This window comes from Carya illinoinensis, chromosome 16 (genome assembly GCF_018687715.1).
Source record: "Carya illinoinensis cultivar Pawnee chromosome 16, C.illinoinensisPawnee_v1, whole genome shotgun sequence".
Classification (NCBI taxonomy): Eukaryota; Viridiplantae; Streptophyta; class Magnoliopsida; order Fagales; family Juglandaceae; genus Carya; species Carya illinoinensis.
The window spans coordinates 19054429-19075451 of NC_056767.1; the positions used below are offsets into that span (position 1 = coordinate 19054429).

At 38.2% G+C, this 21023-nt stretch overlaps 1 protein-coding gene across 3 annotated transcripts; it reads left to right on the forward strand.

Annotated features, from left to right (window-relative positions):
* The first annotated feature begins 2191 nt into the window (after positions 1-2191).
* Positions 2192-20776, forward strand: LOC122299041 (small glutamine-rich tetratricopeptide repeat-containing protein 2). 3 transcript variants are annotated; one of them, XM_043108879.1, is made up of 6 exons: positions 2195-2762; positions 2891-2940; positions 3290-3377; positions 10994-11110; positions 18212-18337; positions 19847-20776. In XM_043108879.1, exons 1-5 carry the CDS (start codon positions 2304-2306, stop codon positions 18260-18262), a joined length of 765 nt encoding a protein of 254 aa, XP_042964813.1. In that variant the 5' UTR covers positions 2195-2303; the 3' UTR covers positions 18263-18337; positions 19847-20776. The 3 variants fall into 3 exon arrangements, with proteins under 3 accessions (XP_042964812.1, XP_042964814.1, XP_042964813.1); XM_043108878.1 differs by lacking the exons at positions 18212-18337; positions 19847-20776 and adding an exon at positions 17587-17697 and having other exon boundaries at positions 2192-2762; XM_043108880.1 differs by lacking the exons at positions 18212-18337; positions 19847-20776 and adding an exon at positions 16687-16722 and having other exon boundaries at positions 2193-2762.
* Positions 20777-21023: the final 247 nt, after the last annotated feature.

Genomic DNA, 21023 nt, shown 5'->3' on the forward strand with positions numbered 1-21023 from the left:
ACATATGATAATCAAGATAACGTCGAATAATTTCATCTTATTTGTTTCAAGCAAATTTTTCTTTCCACTTCTGGTGGTAAGACTTTATAGTAAAAGAATCTTCTGGTTCTTTTATGGACGTCCATATGAAAATCATTTGACTTATCGTAATTGATTTTGGATGATCAAGATAACCATGAAAAGATACAAATATTTTGAATCATATCACCTTTTGATGCATCATAATATTTGATTCAATAATTTGTATAATATCATCTCAAAGAGAAAGCTTACAGCTTTTCCAATACGAGCTTCTGGCCCGAAAAGATATTTATTATCACGTCCAATTTCTTAGTTTCTTTGAATGAAACGCATCATTCTTTTCATTTCAGGGAATAGAATGATATAAATTCATTATCATTCACTTTAGGAAATGATATATATCTAGTAAGACGTGACTAATGATTCTTATCAAAAACTCATTATTTTGCTCAGTCACTGAAAGACCTGATACAAATTTAGAATATATTGTTAACGTTTGCATTTTATATTGCTACTTTAGGAGCATACTCGATATTGCTACTTCAGGAGCACATTTGAGACGTTCATTCAAATATATATTCTTTCCACAATTTTAATTATGCAACTTCAGGTGCATAAATCATAATGAGCTTTTGGTACACGTATTACTCATTTAAACTATGAGATACTCAAAAGCTATTATTGATTTAGGGCGATCCTTCAGGGATGCTCTATTTCTATTCTCAGATAAATCATATTATCAATAATTTATAACAAGTATAAAAGAATAAATAAAACTTGTATCTTAGAGATTTCAAATAATATATTGAAAAACTTACTTGAAATAGAAGATCAGTAACTTCAAAATTAACAGAACCTCTTGTATAAAGATCAAGTACACTGGAAGCAGCCCAAAGCAGTTGATTGAACTCTTCATCTCCTTAAGCACAAATTGAGTCCAAGGTCGTAGTTGGTGTACAGAGGAAGGCTCCATGTGATAATTCTAAGGATGTAATTGGTGTATAGATAAGTTGGAATAATATTTTCAATCCTCCACGTATCCTCATCAAAGCATTTCCAAAAAGGAATAATGGCATAGCCCCACACAAAAAGCAAAGTCAATAAAGTAATTAGAAAGGAGAAAAAAATAATCCAAAACATCACGTTATTCTACAAAAGAAATGATTCGAAAGCAAAAAAGTAAGATACAAAAGAAGGTGGGTTTTTAGTCGGATTTCTCTGTTTGAGTCCAAGAAACTTTTATCAGGATATTTTGATGTTTTGTCAAGCTAGCCAAGGCCTGATTAGTGAAGCCGACCCCACAACTAAGTATGATTCTACCAATAATGAGCATGGCAAGGTCTTCTGGTTGTGTAGGAATCGAAGAAGGTGGAGAAGACAAAAGAATAGAGAGAGATGGGTAAATTCAAGTCTAAGGGAGCACCTTCCTTTTGAAATCCAAACTCTCCAAGATCTGGTCCTCAAATCTCAGCTGAAAAGCTTTATTAACAATGGCAATTTCATCATTGTCTATAGATTTGATCACAAAACCAAAAAGCTTGGCTTTGAGTTTGACCTCTGTTTCTCCAACTGGGTTTTTAGCAACCCAATCGTCCACAAACCAAGATCCTTGGTTGAAGATGGTCTATAGAAAAACTAAGATTCGAGGTACATGATAGCAAGACACACAACGAGGAAGAAGATCGAGTTGGGAGAAAGAAATAGTAAAATGATGAGAATCGTGCTGATAACGTGTTATGAAATCATAGAAAAGAAAGAGCTGTAACGTGTTATAAAACTTTCAAAATAAGAGAGAATGAGATAGAACTCAGAGAGGTTATGAAACTTATAAATTTCTTAAAAAATTCAACGATATATATAGGCGTACAAAGGGGACTATACTTGCTCACTATGCTAGCACTATGCACTATGCATATGTCGGCCAACTCACTATGCTAGGACTATGTTAGCACTATGCACTATGCATATGTCGGCTAACTCACTATGTTAGTACTATGCTAGCACTATGTACTATGCATTTGACGACTAGATAAATGTGGTCATACAATTCAAGATAGTTTATAATAGATGTAATATTATTCATTAATTTTTTAATTATTTGTTTTTAAATTAAACGATGATATAAGGATGATGTAAACTGACACGTTTATAAAATGAAACGAAAAATTAAAATATGCATAAAAGAGTCCCAAAAAATAAAAACTCTATCGTTCTGTGCCTGGACGTGTGGCTCTTCTCAACTGGTCGACTGCTGACCTATACCTCTAGGGCGAGAGGCACATATGGAGGGTGGTCTGAGTCTGCTTCGCAACGCCCGACCTTCCCTCTCCTCCGCTTCCTCCAATATTCAACCGATACGGCATAGTATCAAGGCGGAAGTCCAAGAAATCCGGGTTTGCACGAACCGGACATGTCGCAGGCAAGGTTCCTTGCAGATCTTACAAACTCTCTCCGCTCTGGCTCCTCCCAACGTCTCCGTCAATTCCTGCGGCTGCCTCGGCCGCTGTGGCGCCGGCCCCAACCTCGCCGCCCTCCCGGAAGACGGCGGCGGGGTCATTCTAGTCGGCCACTGTGGTACCCCGTCCCGAGCGGCCCAGGTCTTGGTGGGATTATTATCTTGCGGTCTTGATTCGGACGACGCTGCTGCCAAGACTGGCTTGGAAGCGCTTGCGCTGAGGAAGAGAGCGGAGAACGAGTCGGATATGGGAAATTTGTCCCTGGCAGAGCAACTGCTCTCGCAGGTACGGTTATTCCCCTTCTACACGTAGAAATCGAGAGTTGCGATTTTTCCGGTGAAATGGTCTTGTTGCTGAATGCATTTGTCAGCAAGATTGGCGAGTTTACATTCTTGTTGTTCATATTGGTGCAGGCTATACAATTAAAACCGTTTGGTGGCATCCATGTTTTATATAAAGACAGGTTCGTTCAACTATATCTTATCCGCTACGGGTAGTCAGCCGTTTGAGTTGTTTTGTTTGGAGGAGTCATGGATGTCTACTGTAGTTAGCTCTCCAGTAGTTACTCCACCACAATTGTGTCTGCATATACGTCAGTGGTGTGTATTCTGTCTTGTCTCCCGGAGGAAGTTGAAGGTGTGCATGAAAAATAAATGATTTTGTTTTCAACTGCATGTCCCTGTCCTTCTAAATGCTCCGCTATGCTATCTAACAACTATTGCCTTCTACATTTTGCCTGTTCTCCTATCAACGAGTGCCTATCGTGATACAAACGAATTGTTTATGAAATCCTTTTCCCCTCCAACATTCAGGTCTATTGCACGGTTGGCATTGGGAAATTATGCTGGGGCTCTTGGAGATGCCAGAGAAGCTTTGAGACTTGCTCCACGGTACCCCGAGGTGAGCAAAATGCCAATTATTGTAGTCGCCAAATAAATGGGCCCTACTTCTGTTGCTCTTGAATCTGGCTATGTGAGAACTATGGTTTTGGTTTCAACACCAAACAACTTTTTATATACCATTAGATTCCCAGAACCCCCAGTTACAATTTAAAACTTGGAAGAAGAAAATCTAAAATGAACTACAATTAAGTCTAGCTACAAACATTAGTCCAAGGATTCAAGGGTCTTAAAAGATTTTAGCAAATTGCGCTGAGCTTAATACCATTAATGTTCAATCATTACACAATAACCATGGAATCTGCCTGACAAAGAATAATTGCTCACCCATATACTATTGGTTGCATTACAACTAAATTGCCTTTTGAGCAACTCTGCAGATTGAATTACATACATGTCTAAATGCTTATTCTATCAAGTATGGAGTAATTAGAAGCCCTGACTTCCATTTGTAGAACTCATTTACTTCCTATAAGGTAGTCAATGCTGTGAAGTTAAGACAATTTGAAATCCATGTACTTCTGTTTGCTTGCATAGCTAAAGCTCCCAATTTAAAATAATAAAACAAGGAATCATTTTTCATTTTAAAGGGATGGGCTAATGTTTGTTAAAGATCACAGAAGACAGTGTTTTTGGTACAAACCTTCTGAAAATGTCATCATATGAGGTCCTGGTAGAAAATTGTTTAGGTGGAATTTTACAAATTGGTTGGGTATGTGAGAGTGGCATCCCAATGCTGTATCATAGTATTTCCAGTTCTAAGTTCCATCTGTCAAGAGAAAATATAGTAAAACCATAAAGAAAATGTACAATTTATTGCACAATCTGTGTACATACTACAGAGGACCATTTATTTAATGGATGTGGGCATGTACAAATAAGGAAATTGTTTAGGTGAGAGCAGTTTTACAAAACCCTTGACTTCTGAAGGTCTTCTAAGACTATCCATGTTGGGCTTAATTCTATATGCTTTCAATAGCTGGTCCAAAGCCTCATTGAGAAAAGTTTTTGCTAGTTTAACGACAATGAGGCAAAGCCTTTTGATTATCATTTGTACATAAATCATGTAAATCTTAATCAAATGCTAAAGAGGATAGATATGTTCTTATATAAGCTGAATAGTGTAACACGATGAGCCTGTCCATTCTTTTTTTCTTTTTCTTTTTCTTTTTCTTTTTATTTTTATAAAAAAGTCAAGACTTCACCAGTAATCAAAGGTTGTTATCCATGTACATGGGCGCATGCATGATAGACACCTAATCTGTAACTGAGAACAATAGTAGAAAAACCAAAAAGTATAAACTGAAAAACAAAATTGAGCAGCCAGCCATTGGTATAGGGTTTTGATGAAAAGATCCTTGACTTCTGCCAATGGCTTCTCACAATTCAATGTTTTGATCATTCCTTTCTCTCATTAAGCATCACATTATGCATGATAGATCAACTTCCATGGAGTCTCCTTCTCAGGGCTAGCAAACTTTTCTTTCCAATATTTCAATAAATCTACCACTCTATAAGGCCGAAACAAGCCAAAGTTCGATAGAGCACTAACTATCTCATGGTGACGTAATAAGTGAACAATCAATTCCCCACTCCTTTTGCAGATACAGCACCTTGGTGCTGCCATTTTCCTATTTTTAAGATTTTCGTAAGGATCTTCCAGAAAGCCGTTGTCCAAATAAAGAAGTCAGTTCTCACAAAACATTATTTCTCCAAATTTATTTCCTAGGGAATAGAGTACCACTCTGATAAGAAAATTCTTGATGGAATGATCTTACTTGAAACTCCTATCACTCTAAGGGAACACAACAGTGCCTGTCCTCGCTGCCCTTTATCAAATCGGAGCAAGGATCATCAGAACGGGAAATAATAATCCTCACCTTCCAATCATGAACCTCTTGAATAAGGTTCTCTCTTCAATTTTCATTTTTACCTATAAAAAGAAAAAATGAACCTCTTGAATAAATTCAACATCCTACCATAAAATCCCTACAGACATATGGTAATGGTTCACTAGTGAAGCTTTCTTAGAACAAGTAATAAGAAAAAGTTCCAGAACCTACGAATAATAAGAAAAAGAAAAAGTCCCCCCTGCCACTCCCCCAACAGCTTCCAACCCTACCAAATGTTTTCCCAAAGATCAACACCATATGAATTAACTTCAAGACAACACCACCCATTTTTGGAATCACCACCATTCTTCCAAAACTCTCTGTTAGAAGCATATATATATATTTTGATAAGTAATTAGAAATTTATTACCAAGAATAGGCACAAGTCCAAGTACACAGGATGTATACAAAGGAAATACGTACTACACTGTAGAAAACAGGAAAACTAAAACAGAAACAGATTCAGTACATTATCATCATTCCTTACAAAGATCTTAGCCCACAAACTCAAAGTAGAAAAGAAAAAATTCTGAAGATCTTCAAAAGAACGCTCTTTGTCTTCAAAACATCTTTCATTCCTTTCCAGCCATAGACACTGCATTAAACACAAAGGAATCATTCTCCATCTGGCAGCTACACATTTCCTTGCCTCAAAACCATGCGAACATGCAAGAAGATCCCCAACTTCCTTAGGCATCACCCAATATAAACCTGTCCGACCAATAACCTCATTCCACACAGACTTTGCCACCTCACAAAGTAAAAAAAAGGGGATTTACAGATTCACTATTCTTCTTGCACATGACATGCCAATCAGCTATACACAAACCACGTTTTCTAAAGTTATCCGTGGTCAATAATTTCCCTAGAGCAACCACCCAACTGAAGAACACCACCTTAGTAGGTACCTTCACCCTCCAAATGCTTTTCCAACTAGAATGAAAATTAAGCACCTTGTAAAAAGAATTGACTGAAAACCTGGAATTTCCAGCATGGTCCCACAGTAGCCTGTCCTCTCTTCCCTGCATCACTTTTGAATTATAAATTCTTCCCAAAAAATCTGAAACAATATTCACTTTCCACTCATTTGCATCTCTAATAATGTCAACATTCCATAGAAGATAATCTGACACAGCAACATTTTGATCCCTTGCAATCCTATAAAGAGATGGAAAATCTGATTTGAGAGCTGATTCCCCACACCAAATGTCATGCCAAATGAGAATCCTCTTCCCTTCCCACACCTTAAATTTATTATGTTTAGAAAACTCCCCCCAATCTTTCCTAATAAATTTCCATAAACTCACCCCATATGCCTCTCTAACTTCATTAGAACACCAATCCCACCCACTCACTCTCATATTTAACAGCAACAACATTCTTCCATAAAGCATTTCTCTCTTCATGATATCTCCAAAGCCATTTTCCAAGAAGTGCTTTATTAAACAACCTCAAATTTCTCACCCCCAATCCTCCACAAGAAACCGTTTGGTAGACCTTGTTCCAACTAACCAAATGAAACCAAATTTTCCTCTCCTATTCCTCCCCATAAGAAATTACGATAAATTTTCTCAATTCTTTTGGCTACCCCAGCCGGCAAAGGGAAAAGTGAAAGAATATATATAGGAAGATTAGACAGCGTACTCTTTGTCAAAGTAATTCTTCTCCCTTTAGACAAATATAACTTTTTCCATCCAGCCAACCTTCTCTCGATCTTCTCCATCACCCTATCCCATATCAAAATAGATTTGTGAGAAGCACCCAAGGGAAGACCAAGATACTTCAGCGGCAATGAAGAAATCTTACACTCCAAAATATTGGCCAAATCTGAAATATTGCCTACGGCACCCACAGGTAGAATTTCAGACTTGTTTAGGTTAATCTCAAGACCTGAGACAGCTTTAAAACATAACAACATGGCTCTCAAAGTTCGAATATGTTCTTGGTTGGGCTCATTGAAAATCGATGTGTCATTGGCAAAAAGAAGATGAGATAATTTAATGCTATTTAGTTCCTCATTTCCCACCTCAAAACCCGACAAGTACCTTCCTTCTACCGCCGCTTCAAGCATTCTACTCAATGCATCCATAACAAGGACAAAAAGAAAAGGAGATAGCGGATCTCCTTCTCTCAAACCACGTGAACTATTAAAAATCCAACCGGGGTGCCATTCACCAGAATAGAAAATCTCGATGTCAAAATGCAATGCTTGATCTACATACATCATTTCTATCCAAAACCATATCTCCCTAGCAAATAAAAGAGAAAATCCCAACCCTCTCTTCGCCTCTATCTCTAAAGGCACTTCCTTCCTTTGTATTGTAATCATTAGAGCACAATAACCTCTTCATATCCCTCTTCTTCTTTAAAGCGGATCTTGCCAATGAAGGTTGACCAGGCTCTATAGCTATTAGAAGTGCTCTAAATTGTTCCTCAAATCTGACACGAGATTCCCACACAATACTTGATTTCATCCACTTGCCTCATCACCCAATCAGATGAAGAATTGGGCCAATCAATTTTAGGAAGAATAGAACATAATGGATCAAGGTCCATTTCTTCATCAGACTCCCTCAGCTCTCCTGACTCACTTGCCTCTACTTCCTTCTCACCTCCAAGAACCATCTGCATCTCAGAATTAAACCTCTGGGTGCAAGGGACTCCAGAAACAGACTCCTTGGTGGACCCAGTGACATTACCACTCATTTCCCCATCTCCCTCCACCACTTCCACCCGTTCGGAAACCCACTCAGTTCCTCCAAAACCTAGCTCAGTAGGAGCCAGTAACGGCTGAGAGGAGAACCTCCTGACACCGAGATGAGAATCTACCATTAGAAGCTCAGGCTCCAAGGAAGGCAACAAGCTCCCTTTTGCCGAAGTTGAACTCACCACCTAAGTACCCTATAAGGGATTGACTACCACTGTTGTCCCTTTCTGTGAAGAAATTGCAACCTCTTGTGCCATCGATGGTTTAATCTGGGCCTTCGTAGAGTTTCCATTCTCAAATTTGAGTAAATGAAGAGTTGCTGTGGGATAAGCCCCCACGTCGGAGAGCCTCTCGAAGACTCGCCTATTGCCACCGACCCTGTTTGTGCATTGAAGTGCGTGTTAGAGCCACTGTTTCCTTGGGTTGGACCTCCACTCCCATCGAGCTTATGGAGAACTGTATTTCATGTAAGGGCTTTACCCTCCAATGACCAGGCTTGTTTGCTGGGCCTCAATCCGGCCCATCTGCTGTCTGAACTTTAAAACCCTCAAGCCCATTCCTAGCTCCCCCATCCTTTTTCCTTCTTCCTTAAAACCCATAAACAAACCCAACCCTTCATCTACCTTCTTCAACAATGACTCCAACCTCTTCTTCCAACCAAATAACTCAACCCTTAAATGCCACAGAGAACCTTTGTCTTCTAAAACTTTCTGCAACACCTCAACAAGCCAACCATTCTTCCTTCCATCCATCTGTTCCCACCACAAAACATCATTCCTTTTGTTACCATCCAACATTGACTCATCCTTCCTAAATTACCAATGCCATAATTTTGTCGAGGACTAGAATCCTCTTGCCTTGAATTTGTTAAGGCCGAGAGGTAAGAAACTTCATGATGATGATTAACACCTCTCGAAGATGTATCAGAAATCACCTTCTTATTTCTGGAATCCCATTCACCACCACATTCATTGGAACAACTCTGTTTTCAAAAACTGAGATAGAGTTCCTAAAATCAACCATCTCTCTCATTAATAGCACAAAATCTGCCCAACCGCCCCCTTTACTCCCTTCTGGAATCATGATTCCATTCCCCATACCAATGCCAAACTCAATCAGCTTTACAAATCTGCCAAACGCATTTTGACATTTTGGACCATAAAAACTCTATTACCTTCCCTTTTAGGTTTAGTCTGAAAAGAATCTTTATTGCCTGATAACCTCAGAAAATCCTCCTCCACCTTTGCCATCCAAATAACCATTCCTCCATTGAGATGAAGAGACTTAGACATCTACTTGCTCCTCTCAGTAATACAGAAAAACTTACCACCTTTCTTACTAAACACAAACATCTTAGCTTCAATCCAAAAACTATGATCAATCTTCATCAAACTAAAGATAAAACTAAAAGAAGAAAAAAGAAAAAGGGAACACGAATCAGGAAATCAAAGAAATATTAAGGATTATCCCTGGTGAGAAGTGCTAGGAATGGAAGATGAAGGTCATACTGAGAGAAGAAATTACATGATGAAGAGTGGTGCTCTAATGCATACACAGAACTCTGCTAACTGTGTTTCAAATGAGCCAAAGGATAAAAAACAATGTTCTATGATGATTTCACCAATAACAAAATATACATATTGACCCGGGGTGGCGACTAGGATTGAAAAATTTTTTCGGGCTTTTTTGTTGGGGGGAGTGGGGGAGGAAACAAAATTTCACCTTGTTAATTAGAACAAAGTTTGTTTCCCAAATTCGTATGGTGGATTGGGAGTTTGCAATTTGAGGAAGTTTGTGGTTGGAGAGGGTTCCCGAGTCAGATTTTGGCATGATGTTTGGTGTGAAGATTGTGCTCTCCACAAGGCATTTCCAACACTGTATCGTATTGCAGCTAATCATGAGGCTTCTGTGGCAGATATGCGGGTATTTTCTCATGGTTCTTACCAGTTGAATGTCCTTTTCAATAGGGATATTCATGATTGGGAATTGCACATCGTTTCAGAATTTTTCAGGTTGTTATACTCCCTAGGAAATACTACGGCAAGGGAGGATAAGATATAGTGGAGGGCCAATGGTAGCAAAAAATGTACAGTTAGGGTGTACTACAAGATCTTGATAGCACAAGGCCATGTTTCATTCCCTTGGAAGAGGATTTGGAGGTCTCGTGTGCCCACTAAGGTAGCTTTCTTCGTATGGACTGTCGCCCTTGGGAAGATTTTGACCACAAACAACTTTAAAAAGAGGGGACTCATTGTGATGATTGGTGCTCTTTGTGTAAAAAGCATAGAGAATCTGTGGATCACTTATTATTGCACTTTGAGGTGACAAGGGGGCTGTGGAATGAGATCTTTAGAAGAGTGGACGTCACTTGGGTGATGCCATTGAGGGTAGTGGACTTACTGGCCTGCTGGAAGGAAATTCAAGGCTGTCCTCAAGTGGCGGTAATGTGGAAGATGATCCCGTTGTGTATCATGTGGTGTACGTGGTCGAAAAGAAATGAGCGATGATTTGAAAATAGGGAGCGCATAGTGGCGGAGCTTCAGAATTTTTTTATGCACACTTTAATGCTTTGATTCTCAGCCATTGTACTTGATGGAAACAATGCTTATGATTTTTTGTCCCTAATCTAGAATGTATTTAGGTATTCTTTTGTATACTTCCTGTGTATATGGACTATGCCTACTTCATTCATATCAATAAATTTACTTCTTACATATCAAAAAAAAAAAAAATGTTGGATCAGTCATTTAGCTCTGATTTTATTGTTTGTCATATTTATCTAAAATGGGAATTAGAGGGAGCCGGCATCAAGGCTTCTTCCATGTGGTGAGTTAAAGAATGTACTTGTTTTTACATTTATCAACAAATGCTTCTTGATCCATAGATTCTATTTGTCATATTTTGCCTTATTAAGTAAAAAGGTTAATCGTTCAATCATGATTTTCGTTTATTCATGCAGCACAGTGAGCAATGCATCAAGATTTAATTAATTTCTGATGTCTAATATATCTTTTGCAGGCTTATATCTGCCAAGGCGATGCTTTCTTGGCTATGGACCAATTTGATTCAGCTGAGAAGTCATATTTAATGTCTTTGCAGATAGATCCTTCACTTCGCCGTTCAAAATCATTTAAGGTATCTGTCTACCTCTATGATTATCCACAGATTGCAGTTACATTTTAATTTTATTTCTAATTTATCAAAATATTTGGTTTCTTGCCTCCAAAATTTAGTTGAACAGTGGATTTAAAAAATAGAAGGATTGGTCACTTTCTCCCTTTTTGCGAACCAGTCTTGATATTGAATATGGTCTATTAGCAAGTTCTGGCCAACCTTTATGCTCACCACGCTGATGGCCTTTTAGTTTGAACCACCTTTATATCCTTGATTTGCATCAGTGAAGTACCACTTATGGTCATTGATAAAGTCAGACACTCGTTACCCGCCTTATCTCTTACAATTGCAGTCTTGTGTGATATAGTGTGCCTGGTATATTTTGCACTTTATGGTCGTTTTGATTAGTTAGAATGAAAATCAAGAGGATGTTTTGTTATAGTTTAGACTAAACTATACCAGTTCTCATCTTAGATACTCTACCCAACTACTAAACTGTTTATTAGGGGAGGTTTGGATAGAGAGTTAAGATGAAAGTTGAATAAAATAAAATATTGTTAGAATATTATTTTTTTAATATTCTTATTGTTTTGAGATTTGAAAAAGTTAAATTGTTTATTGTATTTTGGTGTGGGAATTTGGAAAAGTTATAATGATGAGATGAGATGAAATACTTCTTGTATTTCATACACTTCTTGGTTGGGTAGAGCATCTAAGATGAGAACTGGTATGCTATTACTATCTGCCTGTATTTGCGTGCTTGTGTTCATAACATAATTTCATATATATTACAAGGAAAATGACCGATGGCAATTGAAACAGATCAAATGATTACTTACGAAATAGCAATTAAATCATCAAGTTTGTGGAACCTGAGGATTACAATTAAATACAGCTCTATTCCTAGATCAGTCCAAGTGAATCTGATATATAAAGTGGTTGAGGATTCCATCACTTGATTGTCCATCTCTCCATGCCATATTTGAATGTCTTGAAGTTTGTTAATGTAATTGTCCTCTCGAGTTGCTTATAAAAAAAATGTCCTCTCTGAGTTTTCAGAAAAAAAAAAATGCCCTTATTCCCGTAAGGTAACAAATTCTGAAATGAAATGGTGGGCTTAAAACTTACAAAGCCCACATGTTTAATATTTATAGATGAAATGCAATCCAAAGATTAACATTTTTTCCACTAGCAAGATTTTTATTTTTTTTTTATAGGTAAGAGAAAATATTATTGAAGTGAATGAAAAATGCATAAGCCATGTACACCAGAAGTGTACAGAAGAACACCTAAATACAATCTAGCTATGCTGAATTAAAGACAAAAATTCATGAGCATTATCCCCATTTAGTACAATAGCTGAAAACCAAGACAATAGAGTGTGCAGAAAAAAATTCTTCAGCTCCTCTCTTGTTCGTTCCTTATCCTCGAAACAACGTGCATTCCTCTCTAACCAAAGGCACCACATGATACATAGCGGAATCATCTTCCACACCGCAGCCACCTGATGACAGCCTTGCAACTTCCTCCAACAACCCAATAGATCCACAACCCTCAGGGGCATCACCCAAGGAACATCAATCCTTTGAAAAATCTCATCCCACAACCCCCTTGCTACCTTAAAATGCAATAGCAGGTGGTCCACAGATTTTACATTCTTTTTGCACATATAGCACCAATCTACCATGACACAACCCCTCTTTCTCAAGTTGTCCGTAGTTAAGATCTTCCCAAGAGCAGCACTCCATACAAAAAAAGCAACTTTGGATGTCACCCAGGACCTCCATATATTTTTCCAGGGAAACAGAATATGATCTTGTGTTATCAAGATCTTGTAATACGCCTTAACCGTGCATTTCTTATTATTAGCACTCCACTTCACTCTATCCCCCTGTACTGTTGGCAATCCCTTGGAGTATAGCAAGCTGAAAAAATCTGATACATTAGTTAGTTCTCAATCATGAAAATTCCTATTAAAAAGAATATTCCATTGATGAGAGCCATGCAAAAAGAAATGCATATCTGCCACTGAAGCCTCCCTATTCGCTGCAATACTATAAAGAGCCGGGAATGCCCTTTTCAAAGCCCGGTCTCCGCACCACACATCTCGCCAAAAACTGATACGGTTGCCCTCACCTGCTACAAAACAAATTTTTTGTTCAAAACATGGCCACCCCATCCTTATAAACTTCCATAAACCCACACCATAGCCCCCTCTCACTTCATTAGAACGCCATCCACCCCAAGCCGCTCCATATTTAACATCGATGATTGTCTTCCACAAAGATCCCCCTTCAGAATGATATCTCCACAACCATTTCCCCAACAACGCTTTATTAAAAATTCTCAAGTCACACACTCCCAACCCCCCTGCTCAATTGGGGCACATACTGTCTTCCATTTAACCAAATGGAATTTCTTCTCCTCCCCTACAACCCCCCCAAAGGAACGCCTTAAAAAGTTTCTCAATCCTATTCACCACCCCTACAAGCATTGGAAATAGGGATAGATAATAAATGGGAAGATTAGTAAGGGTACTCTTAATAAGGGTGAGAGGACCTCCTTTCGATAAATACATCCGTTTCCATCCAGCCAACCTTTTCTCAATCTTCTCCACTACCCCATCCCAAATAGCTCTAGCCTTGAATGTTGCGCCCAATGGTAGGCCCAAATATTTCATCGGCAAATCAGACACCTTACAATCCAAAAAGCTTGCTAAGCTGGGAATATTAGAGACCGCACCCATTGGAACCATCTCGGACTTCCCAAGATTCACCTTGAGACCTGACACTGCTTCAAAGCAACGTAGCAATGCTCGTAGAGTTTGGATCTGACAAATATCTGCATCACAGAAGAGAAGGGTATCGTTTGCAAATAATAGATGTGAAATGATAATAGAGTCACCCATGCCATTGCCCACCTGATAACCCGATAAGAGACTACCATCCACAACCGCCTTTACCATCTGATTAAGAGCCTCCATGACTATAACAAACAGAAGCGGAGATAATGGATCACCTTGTCGCAAACCCCGAGAACTATTAAAGAAACCAACAGGTGTTCCATTAACAAGCACCGAGAACCTTGCAGTAGAAATACAATGACTCATCCATGAAATCCACCTCTCACCAAACCCACACCTCCGAAGTAGATATAATAAGAATTCCCAGTTCACATGATCATACGTCTTTTCCATGTCTAACTTGCAAAGAATACCTGGAACTCCCTCCTTCAACCTGTGATCCAAGCACTCATTAGCAATGAGCACTGAGTCAAGAATTTGTCTCCCGCGAATAAAAGCGTTTTGTGGTTTGGAGATAATCTGTTCCATCACAGGGCTTAACCTGTTGGCAAGCACCTTCGAAATTATTTTGTATATACCACTAACCAAACTTATAGGGCGAAAATCCTGAATGATCGATGCCCCTTGTTTCTTGGGAATAAGAGCAATAAAAGTCGCATTAAGAGATCTTTCAAACTTTTGAAACGAATGAAATTCCTTGAAGACCTGCATAACATCACCTTTCACTATGTCTCAGCAAGATTGAAAGAAACCCATAGAGAAGCCATCCGGTCCAGGTGCTTTATCCTTCGCCATCCCAGAAATGACCTTGTAAACCTCGTCTTCATCAAAAGGTCTCTCCAGAACATACACACTCTGAGTATCGATAGACTCAAACCGCAGGCCATCAAGCTTCGGCCTCCATTCAACCGGTTCAGTAAGAAGGGACTCATAAAAATGCACAATATGATTCTCTATATCAGTCTTCGAAGACAGCACCTCGGTACCTGAATGTAGAACCTCAATGGCATTACTCCCCCGATGAGAGTTTGCCACTTTATGAAAAAAACTTCGTGCACCTATCCCCTTCTTTCAACCAAAGTGCCCTAGATTTTTGGCACCACGAAGTCTCCTCCGCCAACAAAACTCTCTCCAAATTTGCCATAACCGTGCCCTTCCTCATTAACCCCTCCTCTGAGATGTCTCCCTGTAATTCCTGTACCTCTATTTCCTGCAATTCCTCCAGAAGGACTAATTTCTGATAACCACCAGTCTAGATAACGTAAAAAAATACTCTACACTTCCCTGCAAGTTGAGGAATATATATATATGTATATTATATTTACATGACCATATATCGTATCCTAACTTGGAACAAATAAATACAGCCATATGTGAACAAATCTGCCAGTTGATCTTCTAATTTCACATAGGTAGTGACCATTTCTTTATTAATCAACTTGCTTTGAACAAAATGACAATCTAGTTCTATATGTTTTAATTGTTTTGTGAAAGATTGGGTTTGTTGCTGTTTGAAGAAAATTCCTTAACTGCTCAAATTCACAAGAACTATCAGATGTATCTCAGTATCAATGTCATGCCCTATATCCAGCAACAACAGTTCATTTCTTACTTTTCCATGTTATCAGATTACTTCCAAGAAATGTATAGTAACCAATGGGATATTCTCTATGAGGGTGAAAGCATAGTCTGCGTCTGTAACCTTCAATACCCAAGTAATGATTACTCTTGTCTGATAGCATGAGTCCTCATGACCCTTTTAAAGTACCTGAGAATACGTTGTGCTGCAAGCAATGCAGTTTTCCTGGTTTCTCAATAAATTAGCTGACCACACTCGCACTACAAGGGAAATATTGTCAACATATACTGCCAATAAAAAATATTTATCACCACAGAATATAGAAGATCGAGTGTCCAGTTTTACATCATGACATGCTAAACAAAAGTATTGCCTCACTGGATTGTCCAAACCATGCCATGGGTGCCTGTTTAGACCATATCGGCAGTTTTTAAGATGCACACATTCCATATGCACATTTAGCAGAAAATCTAGGAGGTTGCTCTGTGTATACTTGGAAAAGATCCCCATGAAGAAAATCAATTTTCACATCAAGTTCAATTTAATGGCAAGTGAAATGTATGACCATGAAACATATCATTCTTCACATCAAGTTAACTATCTAGTTGTAAATGCCAGAACAAGCCTATTGTACGACCATTAATACCACAATCATTGCACTGTTTGGAATCACAATAATGTCTTGCTCCTCCCCCTGAATCTGCCAAACCCTTTACCCCACAACCAACCTAATTTCCGTGACCATCATATCCAAATGTGATAGCAAGAGTACATCGTTCAGTAGAGTGATTGGGATCTAAGAACTTGGAGTCCTAAAGCTCGAGAGAAGACTTATTTGAATATGACCTCAATGGAGATGGGTCATATTCACATTGTTTTTTCAATATGACCTCAAACCTAACAAAATTGTCACTTGGCTAACAATTAAGTTGCAATTTGCTTTTCATTTAAGATCCGAAAGTTAGGATTGTGTTATATCACCTATCTTTTGTTCATCTTAATGGCCATATTGATGAGGGTGCATGTTGAAACATGTTTCAAATTGAGGTGCCTGGCAACAACTTCGATAGTTTTGGGATCAAATTGCAAAATTCGTGGTACTTTTATTTTTGGGCGAGGGGGTGGGGTCGGTGTCTGTGGGGGAGGGGGTAAGTGTTCTTTCCGCAAAACTTCAAATAAGAATGGAATTGCTTCCTAAAATTTGTGACTTGACAGGTTCATACTTGGAATGAATAGCAGAAATTGGATGACATGCATGTTTTCACACTGTTTTCCCATCTGCTTGATGTCAGTAGTAGGCTGGTACCGATCAAGCTCCACAGAAGTCCAAACTATTAAAATATGACCCCTCCAAGTCTTTCATTATCTTCTTAGAATGAAAAGCCTTCATTAGATTTCTAATGAACTCCGGTTATATTATTGACACCATATACAAGTCAGCAGCATGACCCCCAACCTCCTTAACTGTCCGAGCAAAGTAAGGTCAGCTGCTATTTTTTTTAACCACTCTATGACCAAGTCATAATAATCTGTGCATCTTCCTGCTCCCAAGCATTAACCTTAGGGTCAGAGGAAGGAAGATAGTGGTTAAATAGATGCCTTATCCTTTGGCTTGCGGAAATACCTCCAAAGTTACTTCCATTATGTTTAATGGAAGCCATTTGAATTATGGACCAATCAAGAGGAACCAATGTACTGGACTTTGTCTTTGTAGAGAAAAAGCAGCAACCAAGTTCAATAAAGCCAGCCACTCAACTAGAAACAAGCGTTTTGTAGACAGCCAAATCTCCAACCAAAAGCAGAAGCAGAATATGTTGTTGCTGAATGAAGAAAATTGGCAGAAAAATACCTTGGATTGCTCAAACTATACAGAAAACCATGAACTGATTTAAACCAGCTGAAAAATATCTTTGGACCAGACTAGGTTGGAGTTGAACAGGCCAAACAGAATGGAGTTGAAGAAAAACCAGCTGGGTTGAGGGAATGGGTAGCAATTGGGGTTGGCCCAATCTTTATTGACCAGGACTAGTCATGAATCGAAAAAAATTAGTAGACACTACCTCAGTATTCCCTTTGAGCATTAAACTTAAGCGATTGCTCTATCTATAATTCCAGCAAGTCACCCTGGTGAAGCTGATGGGGACAACTGGCAGCACTCTTATGAAGTTTATTAAAGGCAAGGTAAAGATTCTTCCCAGGCCCAAACTTTAAGTTGGCATATACTAGATGATGTAAAGCCCACTTGGGAGTAACATCATGTTGGGCTATTGAATTGGCTTTGAAAACAATCTAGCCTAGAACACTTACTTATGCCTTGGTTAGCCTGGTCAGCTTATGGCAAAATTGGGGGGCTTAAGGGTAAAAATAGATATGATCTTCACTCATTTTAGCATTGGTTCAATACAACCCCGGCAATTTGGTATTGATGCAGTTTTGGAAGGGATGTCCAACGTTGATCTTATCAAATAACTCTGCATTTGCTTTGTTGTGTATGATGAAAAACTAATATTTGTGCACAAAATTGGTCATGCTGTTATATTGTGTAAGTACGGTATGTTTTCAGGCTTGCAATTAGTACGCTTATTCATTTGGCTTTCTATCTTCTTGATTATATAATCACCTCTAAATACTAATATTTATTTAACAAGCGTAGGCATCGGTTCTGTCTTAATCTTTTTTCCCTGGAGTTCTTGTTATGAATATCAATATCATATTGTGGGATTGTTCTGTGTTCTTGCAGGCTCGGATTGCTAAGCTTGAGGAGAAACTTGCTGCTACTGATATGCCTTGAGAACTTTAATGTGACTGAAGTCACTGTTGAATCAATGAAAATAATAACATAAGAAGTTAAGGTTCTGCTTTCCAGGTTAGAACTTTTAGCTTTAATAATGTTTTAAAACGTTTTGACAAAATATGTTTCAATGCATCTGGAGCATCAGAGGAAATTATAAATTCCTACTTACAATTAAGAAGCACTACGAGATTTAATATGGCAGTGTATTCTGGCTCCATTTCACTAGTCACTCATGTGTGGGTACTGGGTATCACACTTGTATATGTCCCGTGTACTTGGGCTATGCCTATATCACATGTGTGGGTACTGGGTATCACACTTGTATATGTCCCGTGTACTTGGGCTATGCCTATATCAATATCATCAATAAAATCTTGTTTACCAATAAAAAAGTTACGGAATACGACACCTCCATAAAAGTTCTTCCACCGTTTCTGTTTGGTTGCATTTGTTTGCCAACATGTTTTAGCAGGCACCTTGAAAATTGACCAAGTTTTTAACTGGACCAAGTTTTAAAGCAGAATTGGCTCCTAATATATATAGATTTTTGTTATATTATGCATATCTGCAAGCACCTTGAAATAAGGTAAGTGAGTGAGGAGTGCCATGGCTGAATATCATGATCAGCTTTACAAGGAACAGTGCAACTATGTTGAATCATGAGGGTAATGACACGGGTTTTTATGCCCATTTCGGTCAAAGTTCATGTTAGTGTCAGTCAATTCTCATACCAGGAGGCTTGAAAGATGGGCTTGCTTCCTCTTTAAGCACAAAAAGTGGTCCCAAGCCCAAAAAGTGGACCTCACAACCCATCATACATAGACGAAGTGTCATGGCTTAGAACCCACCTGAGCCCTGGGAGCTGACCGACTCCTCTGAATCCTCCATCAATCAGTGTGTGGTTAATAATATTACAACAGAAGTAAATGTTGAACTGGCATTATAAAACAGCTAACCTACCTTAAAGTCATTTTTTCATCTCTTACTCTATCGTTAGATTCAGTCTCTTCTCCACAAGGGATCCACGCTCCAACTTTCACCCATATAGGTTCACTTAAGGAACCTTGGCTTCCTTGGCCAAGTAATAAGCCCATTACACGTAGTGTCATTTAAAATCGCGTAATTAAACCCCACACTAGCTCTTTGTCGACCATTAAAATGTTTAGGTCCTAATCATCAAGTATGTGTTGGGGTTTGTGGAAAGCATTTGACAATGAATGGGTATGGCCTTGAGGGTTGGTTTCGTCTGTATTAAAAACCAAAACAAAAAATGAAGTTATTAGTCATATACAAAAAGTCAAATCTACATGCATATATAGTGATGGTATTGGTTATTGGAATGTATACTAATTTTAGCTAGTCTGGATATCCTTGAAAAGCAAGTACGAAATTGTTCTCATATTCTATGAATTTTTATAAAGTTGCATGCTAGAGATAACATTGAAGAATATTTTGAACGAGGTCAATTGAAGATTTTTTGAATTTTTCCTACTCTTTGAACTTACGTGGAGTACAAAGTTCCTTATGATGTTTTACAATTTTATTTAGAATTTTAACATAAACATTCACTGTCTGTTGCAGAATGCATAGAACTTCTGTAGCCTGGGCTTATGTGATGGAAAGGGTCACACCTGGTACAAGAAATCTTTGGGAGCAGGCTTGTGTATTTTAAAAACTGTTATTTTTTTAAGTTTTATATGGTTAGGAATGCTCATTGGCGAATCAAGTATTACAAAATGTGGTTAGGAATGCTTTTAATGTCTTTTAGTTTTAATTGTACAGAAATTCTATGTAAGAACTTGGGTACTTTTATGATTTCATTCTTTCCAGATGTTTTTATAATAAATTCATGACTTGATGATGTGGATAGTGAAAAACAACTAATGGCATTGTCAGGGAGTCGGGATTGGTTTGGTCAGGGAGTAGGGTGATTATAACATGCAGAAATAGTCATCTATTGATAATACATAAGGTGAATGATATCTAGGAGGTTGAGTTGCTTCCAACCGCCAATGCTTTGCAACTCTTTAGTATGGTGGATTGAAGACCGACAAACTAAAGTGTTACTTTGGAGTCGCAAAGTATCGACGGTTTGAAACAGCTCAACGTCATAGATATCATTCACTTTATGTGTTATCAACATATGACTATCTCTGCATGTTATAATCACTCTACTTCCTGGACCAAACCAATCCCGAGTCCCTGATAAGCCATTAGTTGTTTCTCACTATCCACATCATCGAGTCATGAATTTACTATAAAAACATCTGGGAAGTATGAAACCATAAAGTACCCAAGTTCTTGCACAGAATTTCTGTATAATTAAAGCTAAAGGGCATTAAAAGCATTCCTAAACATATTTTGTAATATTTGATTTGCCAATTAGCATTCCTAACCATATATAAAACTTACAAAAATAACAAAGTTTTAGGTGAGTTTATTTTATAAGTTTCATACTTGGTACCAGTACCATTCTAATAAGAAAGGTCACTCATTCACGCTTGGGTCCAATTTTTTATGTGAGTTTATTTTATAAGTTTCATGCACCCGAATTTAAGCAATACAGATGCTTTCCCCCTTTCCTTTCGTATCCTATGTGATCAACTTTATTAATCATTGCTTTTATAATTTTTAAATGAGAATTGGTAAAGCCACAAAGAGAGTTTACTTAAACCTCTTATAAATTAACGTGATTTTATGTAATCCGTTAGATCTACTTACAATAAAAATAACTTTACAATTTTAACAAATTATAATA